The 13052-nt window shown below is 40.0% G+C and overlaps 1 protein-coding gene across 2 annotated transcripts in view; it reads left to right on the top strand.

The window, feature by feature from the left end:
- Positions 1 to 13052, top strand: part of ELMO1 (engulfment and cell motility 1) — a 532635-nt gene that overhangs the window by 165298 nt on the left and 354285 nt on the right. For both annotated transcript variants that reach the window (XM_047095403.1, XM_047095404.1), the window contains exon 7: positions 10063 to 10098. In XM_047095403.1, coding sequence (XP_046951359.1) covers positions 10063 to 10098 — 36 coding nt within the window. The remainder of the gene's footprint in view (positions 1 to 10062; positions 10099 to 13052) is intronic.

The following is a 13052-nucleotide window of genomic DNA, read 5'->3' as shown; positions in this document are numbered from 1 at the left end:
CCAGAAGACTTGACCAAGGAAAAGGAGAAAGGGTTTTTGTCTGTGTTGGAAGCTCCAGGCTGAGGTCTAGTGTGGAGTGTGTCAGATCCCTCATTCCTTGGGGCTAATGAGCAGCAGAGTGTGAGCTGGGATTATGAACACCTTCACTGGTGACGGTGGACGACTTCACATGGCTGCCACTCCTGCTTTATGCCCATCACTGCTTCTGGTGGGACAGTGAGCCCTGGGGGGTTGAGCCTCAGCCACATTTATGGCATGTTAAGTGAAAATGTAAAAGTGGCCCCACATTTACTACCTAAGTCCCAGACATTGATGTATCACAAGCGATGTACTAGAGCCAGTTGTAATGTAACCTGCTAATATTAGGCGGTTCTACCACAGACCTAGGTCTCTAGGGGCTTAAGCTCTTGAATATTCAGAATGCTATTGTGTTAATGCCTCCAGGTTTTGCAGAATTGTGATCATAATTACAATTACAATGTGAAATACACTGAAACCAGGGGTCCATGTGATTTGCACCCTGAATAGAGGGTTGAGGCAGAGCTCTGAGACCCCCAAGGGCGGCAGTTATAGATTTTGACAATGAGGAAAAATGCATGCTAGGAGCGCCAGTATTTTAGTTTCTCATTATATTTGTTTGCTAGTGCTTCCATAACAAAATATCACAGACTGGGTAGCTTAAACAACAGAAATTTATTGTCTCTTAGTTAGGGGGGCTGGAAGTCTGAAATCAAGGTGTTGGCAGCGTTGGTTTCCTCTGAGGTCTCCTCGATTTGCAGATGGCTACCTTCCTGCTGTGCCCTCATGTGGTCTTTCTTCTGTGTGCGCTTATTTCTAGGATCTCTCTGTATGTCCAAATTTCCTTTGCTTATAAAGACACCAGTCAGATTGGATTGGGACACACCCTCATGGCCTCATTTTAACTTAATCACCTCTTTAAAGGCTTTGTCTTTAAATACTGTCCCATTCTGAGGTGCTGGGGGTCAGGGAATCAACATATGAATTCTGAAGGGACACAGTTTAGCCCATAACACTCATTAAGGGGACACTGCCCTTTCTGCTTGAAAAGGAAAAGAGTAAAAACTGATGCCATGTATTTGTCTTGTCTAAATTATTACTTATTGTCTGTATCATTGCCTTACTCTGTAACCCATCTTGACCTCAAGGGGGGCCCAAAAGAACCACTAATCCTCAGAATGAGGATTGAGGATGGCACGTCTGAATTGTATCTCCATGTTGCACATGTATAACCCGAGAGAATGTTGACACTGAATGTACTTTATGTGAACTACAGTAATTGAATTCCTGCTTTAAAAAAGCGTATTAAAGTAATTAGCATTTTAATTATTTATAATCCAGAAGCCATGTTGATTTGTTCCATGCAGCCAGGTTTCAGACACACAAATGATTCAAGGCCAGATCTTGGGTGAGTTCTCATTTGCATTGATCTCTTACACTGTCCCATCACACTATGTTATGGGAAGGAATGATATCTCTCTGGATCATCTTCAGTGTCCTCCTCACCATCTTATATGAGTTCAAAGCCCTGCTACTTCGGGGGATGGAGGGAGGAGGCACCCTGCTTCCTTCTGCTGGGTCCTGCGACTCATCTTAGAGCTGCTCGTTTGTTGCACAGCTATTTTTCAGGTCTTCTGCTCAGATTAAAAACAAAAGAGAAAGACCTTTTTCTTGTAAGGAAACCTGGCTTCTCAATTAAACTTCTAGCAAGACATTCATTAATTAACAGGAAACTTTTGGAATAGAAACTGTACAAATTAAATGGATCCTGCAATTTGGAAGGCATTTGGTCATGACTTCCGGGCAGATTTCCAGCTGGGCAAGGCAGAGGTTTTGTGAAGCAGGACCTGTGGAAATTTTTAGGAAACATTGAAGAAATGCAGCTGGAATTTTTCTCTTTACTTTGAGCTATAATGAGATTCAAAGATTACTCACCTGCTTGTCGTTACTCAAGGCTGAGCTTTCAAAGGTCTCCCTCGTTGGTGCCAGGAGGGGCCATCGGGCAAAATTAGCAACAAAGGAGCAATGGAGAGTGTCACTTTGGCAGAATGCAGTGATTAATACCTGAATTGAATTTTTCCATCCTTGTGGAATTTTGAAATTCTATTCCCAATTTAAGCTTGAGACATAGGTGTGGAAGCAAATGAAGTTGTGAGGAAACTTCTCAATGTTAGCTCAATCTGAGCAAGGAAATGGTTTCAGGGAAGGAAATTTCAGGAATGGACAGTGTTTACTAAAAAATGGGTATTGAAGATTTTTCAAGGGATTAATATCTGAAACATATAAAGAACTCATACAACTCAATAAAGCAACCCAATTGAAAAATGGTCAGAAGATCTGGACAGACATTTTTCCAGAGTATACATACAGATGGCCAACAGGTACATAAAAAATGCTTAACATAACTCATCATCAGGGGAATGCAAATTCACAAAAACACAGTGAGATGTTAACTTACACCTGGCAGAATGTTATCAAAAAGATAAGAAATAACAAATGCTGGAGAACATGTGGATAAAAGTGAACCCTTGTGAATGGTTGGTGGGAATGTAAATTGGTACAGCCACTCTGGAAAACAGCATGGAGGTTCCGCAAAACATTAAAAACAAAACTACCGTATGATCCAGTAATTCAACTACTAGGTATCCATCTGAAGAAAGTGAAAACATTAATTTGAAAAGATACACACATTCCTATGTTTATTGCAGCATTATTCACAATTGCCCAAATATGGAAGCAGCCTAAGTATCCACTGATCACTGACGGAAGAATGGACAAAGAAGATAGGAGATGTATGGAGTACTACTCAGCCACTTGTGACAACATGATGGACCTAAAGGGTATTATACTAAGTGAAATAAGTCTGACAGAGAAATACAGATACTACGTGATTTCACTTCCACGTGGAATCTAAAAAACAATACAAAACCCAGACTTAGAGTTATAGAGAATGGATTGGTGGTTGCTAGAGAGGAGAAGTTTCGGAGGGTAGGCAAAGTGGGTGAAGGAGATCAAGTACCAACTTTCAAGTATAAAACAAATGAGTCACAATGATGTAATGTACAGCATGGGGGAACATAGTAATATTGTATTTGCTTTGTATGGTGACAGGTAGTAACTGGACTTACTGTGGTAATCATTTCACAGTGTATACAAATGTGGAATCACTATGTTGTACACCTGAAACTAACATAATATTGTATGCCAATGACGTCTCAATAAAAAAAGTTCAGATGATATATTTTATTTTATTTGAAAGAAAAAATCATACCTGCAACTCCAAATCCCATGTAGCGAATAACACTGCTTTTCTTTGGCTTTCAATAAAACACCGTGTTCTTTGTCTATGCCTCTGTGCACACAGACAGTGGGACAGTTTGTCCTGTGTCTTTCCAGTGTTAAACAGTCAGAAGAACAGGGGGAACATTTCCAAGAATGAAAGGGCAGGATTCTTATAGTTTCCTTCCCACTTGGCAATGTGACAGGAAAATGATGCTGTTGGAATATGAGTAAGCTGTAGCACCACCCTGGGCAGAAAAGTCAAGAGACTGAAAAAGTTAAATTTATGTATTTACAAAGACCTCAAGACAGTTTTTTGAATTAGCTTTCTCTCCTTAGTTAAAAAAAAAAAAAGTGTGTGTATGTGTGTATGTATGTGTATATATATATATATATATATATATATATTTAAAAAATAAATATAAGTAAGCAGAAGGAGGAAAATAAGAATCATTTGTAACCTGCCTTTCGAGAGACCTTTTTAACATTGTGGTATATACCCTTTTTGTATTTTCTTTTATATACACACACACATGCACAGGCTTTATTACAAAAGTAGAATATATAATTACTTTATTACAAAAGTAGAATAATTATAATGCTCATACCTTTGTAGCCTGCTTTTTGTACCTAACAACATTGCCATGTCATTAATATGATTTCCTTTATCATTTTTGTCATTTGTATATTGTTTCACTTAAACTTTAAGTACAGTTGATATACAACTTAATAATTTGAAGGATGTGCACAGTGTAGTCAACCATCCCACAATTGTTGGACATTTGTATTGTTTTCAGAGTTTTTTCATGATTGTAAACATTCTCTAATCAGCTATTCTTCTAGTAAAATCTTTGTGAGTATTTAAATTACTTTGTTGGAGTACAATTCCTGATTTGGAGGATATACACATTTTAAAGCTGTTTTAAAGTGAGAACAGCCCGAAGCCCACTGAAACGTCCTCATTTATACTTTACCACTCATGTAGAAATATGTCCATTTCTAACACCCTGGCCAAAACTGGGCTGGGGTTCCCTTAGGGATTCTAGCTTTCCTAAGAAAAATAGTAGTGAGATAGCGGAGGGGTTCTCACTAATCTGGGGAATTTATAAGCGCTTTTTTTTTTTTTTTGGTTCAAGTCATTTCTCCAAAATTTGGCGGGATTAGGAACAGTGGAAAGAGTCCCATAGTTATTTTAAAGATATGTAAAACTCTTAGGTAATTGTCATAAAAATAAACAATGTGAACTGTATAATTATTAGTCCCCTTCCCAATCTGTCATACATATGACACAGATGTATGTATAGCTCTGTGTGTTTTCATTTATAAGAGATTTGTTGTCATCATTCATTAACAGACAGACGGTTTCATATGAAACTTTCATTAGTCAAACCATTTTCTCCTGGCCAGAGTAAGAGCTGTAGCCATTCCTTAGGAGATGTGAAAATTGATGTATGACTTGAATTAAGCACCTGAATGATGTCTTGGCTCTGATATTGCCTACCACCCACAGTTGACAATGGATTTACAGATTTTAGTCATTTGGCAAAGTGTGTATTATTTGAGTGCTGAATATTTATGACACCGGGTTAGGCAAATGGGAAGAGGTGTTCTGGGGGCGAGGGGGTGGGGACTATGTGTGACCTTTTTTTGATGTTTTGTCTTCACACAAAACATGACTTTGTTTTTTGAAAGTAACTTTGTTAACCTCCATGGACATAGATTATCAGCTCTAACTTATACTCTTGTTTCTAAGAATTCGATGTCCCTTATAAACCTTGGCTGTTCTGGAAGGTCCAAGCCAGGCCAGATTGTCAGTGACTCAGTGACTGGAAGCTAAGCACAGGTCGCAGAGTGCATGCCCTGCACTTCACCTTAGACATGAGGCCCAGGGAGGAGCAAGCAGCTCCCAGGACCAAAGAGAAAATGCTCTGTGTGCTCTGTAGGCCCCAGCTGTGAAGGCTGCCCAGTCTCCCCACATCCTTCTGCCTGATTTCTTGGAGCCTGCACTCAGCAGAGCTCAGGGAGTTCCAACTGGAACAGCCCTCCTGGGGCCCCGCCAGAGATTTACATCACAATCAGAGGGGTCAATCATCCTGTGCTTTGTCAGCCATTGTGTGGCAGAAATTTCCTTAAACTGGATCTTCCCCCTTCCAACTGCTCTAAGTTTGTCTCTGGTCTTTGTCCAATTGTGCAGTCATAGACCAGCAGACTCTAAGTCAGGGGTGGGTGATGGTCTGGTGAGGCCAAAGAAAAGATCCGGAGAGAGTGATCGAGGTGCACAGGTTTATTGGGGTAACTTACAAATAAGGAGATCAGAAGCAGTCAACTGGACAAAGAGTCTGCTGCTGGGATCTGTGTGCCTCAAGCTTTGATAGCACAGCAACGTAGCTCAACAGCTCTCTGCAACCTTTCCCTCCTTGCGCAGCCAGTGTTCCAAGGGGATCAAGGCCTGCCCATCTGGACACTCTCCGTTACGAAGAAGACACCTTGGGTTGGGCACCCCCAGGAGCCCCTGACCTTAAAGGCTGAACAACACATTCTTCCACACATTCTGCTTGCTGGGAATATAGAGGGAGGTGGGACTCTACATTCTCCAGAGAGTGACTAACAGGGACATTCGGGTGTACTTGCACAAACTAGCTATCCAGCATCACTCTGGAAATGGAAATGAGAAGGGGTCACGCAGCCTGTTTTAAGGAAGAGATTATCTTCTTCTAGGAAACAGAATGCCATACCTTGAGCTCAGGTGAGAGGCCTCTGGTCACTCTGAAACAGCAGCCTTTCTAGAACCATTTCTTTCTGGTCATGTTTCTTCTTTTCCTTTCTTTCTTTCTTTCTTTCTTTCTTTCTTTCTTTCTTTCTTTCTTTCGGAGTGAGAGAGTGCATGTAAGCTGGGGAGGGGCAGAGGGAGAGGGAGAGAGAATCTTAAGCAGGCTCCACACCCAGTGTGGAGCCCAATGTGGGGCTCAATGCAGGGCTCAGTCTCACAACTGAGATTATGACCAGAACCAAAATCAAGAGTCAAATGCTTAACTGACTGAGTGACCCAGGTGCCCCTTGGGCATGTTTATTTTAAAAATGAGTATATTGAGAAAGAGAGAAAGAAAGAGAGGAGAGAACCTCAGCCAGAGACATCAACAACGAAAAGTTACCCTTCTCTTTATGCTTAATCTGAATCAAAAGTGAGGAGGCTGAGAAGAAACACTGGTCAGGGAGAACTGTCGAGGGCCAGAGTCTGCTATAGCAGGGGGAACACATATAAAAACCTAGAGGTGTTCAGGCACTAGGCCAGAAAGCTATCTTGAAAAGTTGTACTGGTAGGTTTATGTATTATACACACACACACACACACACACACACACACACACACACACGTACACACACACACACCCCACATACACGTTTATTTTGAACCAGTGCTGTTAAAAAATAAACTGAGGCATATGAAAATTTTTAAGAATTTATTTGACCAAAAATCAGTTGGAAGCTGTCAGTGCCAAACTGGAAGTGGTTAGGTTTCTGTTGCACCTGTGGCAGGGGAAAGACTTTTAGAGAGAAGAGGTGGAAGGAAAGCACCTATTTGACTGGCTGCAGCTTAAAGCCTCATTGGGTGTTCCTGATTGGTTGTTCTTAGATACCGGTTTTTGGTTTTTTGTTTTTATTTGTGTGTGTGTGTGTGTGTGACCCCGCAGCATTTACAGGCTTAGATTTTGGTGTGCTTCTAGAGGCTTCTGGCCTTATGGCCACCTCAGTTAATGGCCTCCTTGTTTAGTTAACTGAAGGGTCCCCTACTAAATGGAAGAGTTGCAAGATCAAGTTTGAACACTTGTGTCTGTTGTGTCCTTTAATACAGATATCTAACTCCAGGTAGCGCCTTGCACCAACTTTCCTCTTGTTTCCTGATCTTTTTCCTTATGGAATTATTCCTTTTTTAAAAAGTTTTTTAAATGTTTATTTATTTTTAAATGTTTATTTATTTAAATATTTATTTTTGAGAAAATAAATAAATGTTTATTTATTTTAAATGTTTATTTATTTTTGAGAGAGAGAGACAGAGCGTGAGTGGGGGAGGGGCAGAGAGAGCTGGGAAGACACAGAATCCGAAGCAGGCTTCAGGCTCTGAGCTGTCAGCACAGAGCCTGATGCATGACTTGAACCCACGAACCATTAGATCATGACCTGAGCCAAATTCAGATGCTTAACCGACTGAGCTACCCAGGCGCCCACCTCCCCCACCCACCATGGAACTATTCTTCAGTGGTTCCCTTTCTCTCATGATTTTGGCACTTTTTGAGATTATATATCAGCCACTTTTAGAATATCCTTCAATTTGGGTTTGTTAAGAGGTAATTCATTAAAGGTGCTTTTAAGAAAAAGATAAAAGCATGGCTCTCATACAGATATAAAAATGAACATATGTTAAGACATCTTACTCATGTGACGTGAGGGAATGAGGCAGATGCTCTAACAGTTTCAAAGGAAAAGTCAAAAGGGCACCGATTTATATGGAGCAAAGGGTTGGTGAAATGAATTGCAAATGGAGACAACCTGGATTTCCGCCTGCAAGGAGGAAGTCCATTAGAGCACTGCATGACAGATCAAAGTATATATATTCATCAGTTACCTACAACTTAGAGACAACAGGGCTGGAATCTGCTAATTCAGAAGAGTTTGCAACGGACACTGTACAGTTTTCCATTGGAACAGAATTTTTGTTTCTACATGTTTATCCTGTATTGTTTTCCTGTTGTAAACCCATATGATACGTCTTTGTCTGGAATATTAGAGATGTTTGTGTGTGGTTTTGTTTTTTTTCATTGCAACCTATTGATGGCACATGATGTCTTTTTGTCTTGTTACTCGTGTTCACTTTGACTTAAGACCCTTATAATAGTGCCTTCCAGATGTCTCTACTGTAACAGTTTTTTGTTTGTTTTTTATTTTTGTTTTTGTTTTCTTTTGGGTAGTTACACCACAGAAAATGGGAAACAGTGTAAATCAGGTTGGTATGTTTTCCCCCACAGATTTGGTTCTACAACAATACCAGCACACCAGTCTTTCAAACAACATGGACTCATTCAGTCCTGTTTAATTCAGGAAGCTATAATCTGTCACCATTATTATTTATTTTGGTGCTTGGTTTGTCCCAGATTTGGCTGTCCTTCTGACCTGTCCTGTCCTTCCCATTATTTTTTGAGCATTCATTACTTTCTGGTGCAGTGACGTGTTCCAGGGTTATCTAGATCTTTCCTTGTCTCAGTCCCATCAGGAGTCTTTTTTTTTTTTTAATTTTTTTAACGTTTATTCATTTTTTGATATAGAGAGACAGAGTGTGAGCAGGGGAGGGGCAGAGAGAGAGGAAGACGCAGAATCTGAAGCAGGCTCTAGGCTCTGAACTGACAGTATGGAGCCCAACGCGGGGCTACAACTCACGGACCGTGAGATCATGACCTGAGCTGAAGTCGGATGCTCAACTGACTGAGCCACCCAGGCGCCCCAAGGAGTCATTTTTACAAGGAGCTCAGTTCCTTTTAGTGGACAGTAGTGTCCTAGGTCTGCCCGCCTGTGACCACCTACTACTTTCACTCTTCCCAGTGGCTTTTTGAAGGAGGAGGGTGGGAAGGAAGCTAATTTTTTTTAAAGACAGATAAAGGAAAGGGATGGGAGGAAGAAGAAGAAGATGGCTGTATACATTTTTACCCCCACCCCTGACCCCCAGTTTTACCAGAGACTAGATCTGATCTCCTTGTGGTCAGTTAGGTTTCTCAAGTGGTTACATTTTATGTGGATGAAAATGAAACTTAACTTCATCTGAAGAGCCAAATCATTCATCAACCACTTACTAAGTATCTGCTCTGCATGTGCCTGACATTATAGTAGTGAGTCACAGTGTCAAGCCCCTGCCTTCAGAAAGCTGGAAAGACAGTGAGGTGCCCTACCAAAGTCATACAGCTGGTGTTTCTCAGTGAGTGCAGATGTGAGTCCCACCTTCAGTCTGGTCATGTGGGGGAAATCGGAGGTCAGGGAGGCTTCCCAGAGGAGCCGAGAATCTGGTGAATTTGGAGTAGAACTTAGCTAGTTGGACACGTTGGTTAGAGGGAAAGGGTATTCCAAACAGGGAAGAACATACCTAGAGCCACAGATATTTGGCAGACTGGAGGGATGGGAAGTGGTTTGATAGGACGAACATCACTTGTTTCCTTATCTTCTTGACCCCAGGTTTTTAAGAAGCATGATTGTCCTTTCTTGCAGACAAGATTTGTCTATTGCACACTTTTTTGCAGGCTGCCATCACAGAGTTCCATCTGTTGTCCAAAACTATTGGAGTCTATTACGATGTCTTTTTTTCAAAGAAGCAATCTTTTCTCAAGAAAATGGAAAATAGAATTAGTGGGCATTTTCCCAAAGAAAGATAATTATTTCTTCATTGTTTGGCATATGCTTAAGAACTGGTCTAGTTTTGGGCTCTACTTTTTTTCATCAAACGTTTACCCATTTTGATCAAAATGGAATGTTCTTATTGCCTTTATTCAAGTAAATGCAGTAGGTTGGTTGCAGTAGTTTAATCTCTGCCTTTTGGTTGTTTCTTATCATTAGAGAATACCAATTTGGTACTTTGAATAATGTTTTGAAATAAAGTCTTGTACATCATGGCAGTTAAATCTTCCCTATATCTAATCCTGAGCTCTCTTCAAGATATATTCTTTGTGTAAAAATTATTGCTTTCAAACGTACTCCTCACATGGTTGTTTTCAAATTTTGCAGACGATACCAGAAATTGCAGAAGATCATGAAGCCTTGGTAAGAATTTATGATCAATTAATACAGATGATGTAACACTTCCTTCTTCTTTGCATAATTAAACCCTGTCCTCTGACTGATTGTATAACTATGCATCTAGATATTTTAAGTAAGTGATTTTTTATTCTTTGTTTCATGTTCTTATTAACAGGTTTTTCAAACATTTATTTCCCATTTTTTTGCTTTGTGGTAGAAAGGATATTTTATGTTTGTGGCCACAAAATGATTACATCAGAATTGCTCTCCTTCTCCTAGAGCAAGGCTAGGCATAATTTTATGTACTACTTTAAACAAAAACTTCCTTTTTTGTGGCCTATGTGATGTTCAAAGTCAAAAGTCTTTGATTTTCTTCAATGACTTACTATGAAAAAGATACACATTAAAAAAACATTCAGGATTGAAGTATGGAATGAAAATTATTTACTTTGAGTCTCAGAAAGTAGTCATCTGTCAAGCGAATTGCATGTTAATTGTGTATGGAGATCTCAGAACTTCTGAGAGTTTTCCCCCCCTCACTGCCTTTCTTATCCATTAAACAGGGTGAATCCAAACGGGGCCTAGCAAACTCTCTACAGTAGGCAGAACAAATTTCCATTTCACCAAGTTGTTAAGCAGATAATTTCAATTTGAGAAGCAAGACTGAACAGTATCTGAAAACGTGCACCTTATTTTTTAAGCCCTCGGAGAAAATTCTGACCACTTCAGTGTTCAATACTGGTCTCAAGTCAGTCATCTTCCCCTACCCTTCCCACATAGAAAAAAGCGTACATTCTCTTCAGTTATTAAATTCTAATGAAGTAAAAGGTACTACTGAGATTTGAGGGTAAATTTTTTTAAACGTTATTTTGAGATATATGTTTGCGATAGTGGAAACACTTAATGGTAATGGAAGCAGAAGCCATCTTTCATGAGAGTTTGTTCTGGGCACTGTCTCAATGTTTACATTCATTACTTTTACACACTCATATCTGACACACAAGATCAGTATAATGAGAATTATTGCCTTGATGCAGAGGTTAAAATCAGGTAATGGAGCTGGGATCAAACCAAGTTTTTCTTTAACAACCTCATGCAACTTGCCAATGTAGAGGAAGTTGGGGGCTCTGAAGCCAAAATAATTTCTTAAAGTTTATTTGCCAATAGTTTTAATCACTTGGTATGTAGGGATGCTGGAAGTGGGATTACGCATTAACCATGATTTTCATTTATCAAATGTAGACAAAGTCAGTGCTCAGGGCCCTCGTTCTGGTTATGGTGGAATGTCTTAATTAGACTTAATACAGATAAAAGTGGTTAAATCTGGACAAAGTAGTGTGAACAAAAACACCTAAAAGCAACTACTTGAAGGAACTGGATAACCCCCCAAAGCAGACAGAAAGAGGGAGGTCAGTCCTTGAAAGAACATAATGGGTCTCAGATGAGATTTGTGTGTTTGTAGCTGTTGCCTGAGGGTACCCGCTCATCCAGTTAGCACGGGGCAGCAGTCAGCCTTAGTCTTGGTAAGTTACTGAGAGGATATAGTTTGGGGGCTGGCAGAGCAGCTAGATTACTGGGGGCAATCTGTGAAAGAAGAGAAGCTCAGAGGGTAGGAGACCTCATTTCTACAGGTTCATATAGATCCACCTATAAAATCTGCCCAAATCAGAAGCATGAATGTACATGTGTGAGTGTGTATGTGTGTGAGAACCCCAAAGGACCTGGTAAAAACATCTACTGGGAGTGGAGAGAATTGAGAAGAGATTTAAACTGCTGCTCTTTGCAGAATTTGGAGTTTGATTCTAGCTGGGTTAATTTCTGCTCTAACAAAACAGTCTCAGAAAAACAGAACTGGATTTTGAGACTTGACAATCTTTTATTCCCAGTGTTCAGAATATAACAAAAATTACTAGGGGTGCCTGGGTGGCTCAGTTGGTTAAGCATCTGACTTTGGCTCAGGTCATGATCTTGTGGTTTGTGAGTTCGAGGTCCACGTCAAGCTCTATGCTGATAGCTCGGAGCCTGAAGCCTGCTTCAGATTCCGTGTCTCCCTCTCTCTCTGCCCCTCCCCCACTTGTGCTCTGTTTCTCTCTGTCTCTCAAAAATGAATAAATGTAAAAAAATAAAAAAATAAAAAAAATTACTAGATAAATGAAGAACAAGAAAAGATGACCTATTCTTAAGAACAAAATAAAGCAGATAGTAGAAACTGACCCTGAGGTGACCCAGGTGTTGGAATTAGCTAATGGAGACTTTTTAAAATGTTATTTATTTTTGACAGAGAGAGAGAGAGAGGGAGGGAGGGAGGGAGGGAGGGGCAAAGAGAGAGCGAGACATAGATTACAAAGCAGGCTCCAGGCTCTGAGCTGTCAGCACAGAGCCCGAAGCGAGGCTTGAACTCACGAACCGTGAGATCATGACCTGAGCCAAAGTGGGAGGCTTACCTGATTGAGCCACCCAAGTGCTCTGCTAATGGAGATTTTTAAAGCAATGCTTATAAATATATTAGAAGATGAAAGTATTAGTATAATGAGTGCACAGATGAGGAGTCTTAGCAGAGAAATGGAAACCATAAAAAATAACCAATTGGAAATTATAGAACTGAAAAGTATAATACTTAAAATGAAAAATTCACTGTATGGGAGTTGAAGATGGAAGAAGAGACAATAACCTTGAAGATGAATCATTTCAAATCACCCAATCCGAAGAATAGGTAAAATAAATAGTAATTGACCTGTGAAATAGAAATAATTGGTCTAAAATACATCTAATTGTGATATCAGAAAGAGAGGAAAGAGAGAATGAGACCAGAAAAATATTTGAGGAAATAATGACAGTTTCAAAATTTGTTGAAAAATATATTTATAGAGCTAGGAAGCTCAGTGTAGATCCTAACTGGAATAAATAGAAAACTATACCTGGAAACATCATAGTCAGACTTGTGAAGTTTAAAGATAAAAAGGATACCTTGAAGGCAG

The sequence above is a fragment of the Lynx rufus genome, unplaced genomic scaffold (assembly GCF_022079265.1).
Source record: "Lynx rufus isolate CCGP_SWC_20201006 ecotype Redwood Valley unplaced genomic scaffold, mLynRuf1.p SCAF_4, whole genome shotgun sequence".
Classification (NCBI taxonomy): domain Eukaryota; kingdom Metazoa; phylum Chordata; class Mammalia; order Carnivora; family Felidae; genus Lynx; species Lynx rufus.
Note: the sequence above shows the minus strand (reverse complement) of the source record. Positions and strands in the feature narration are given on the sequence as shown.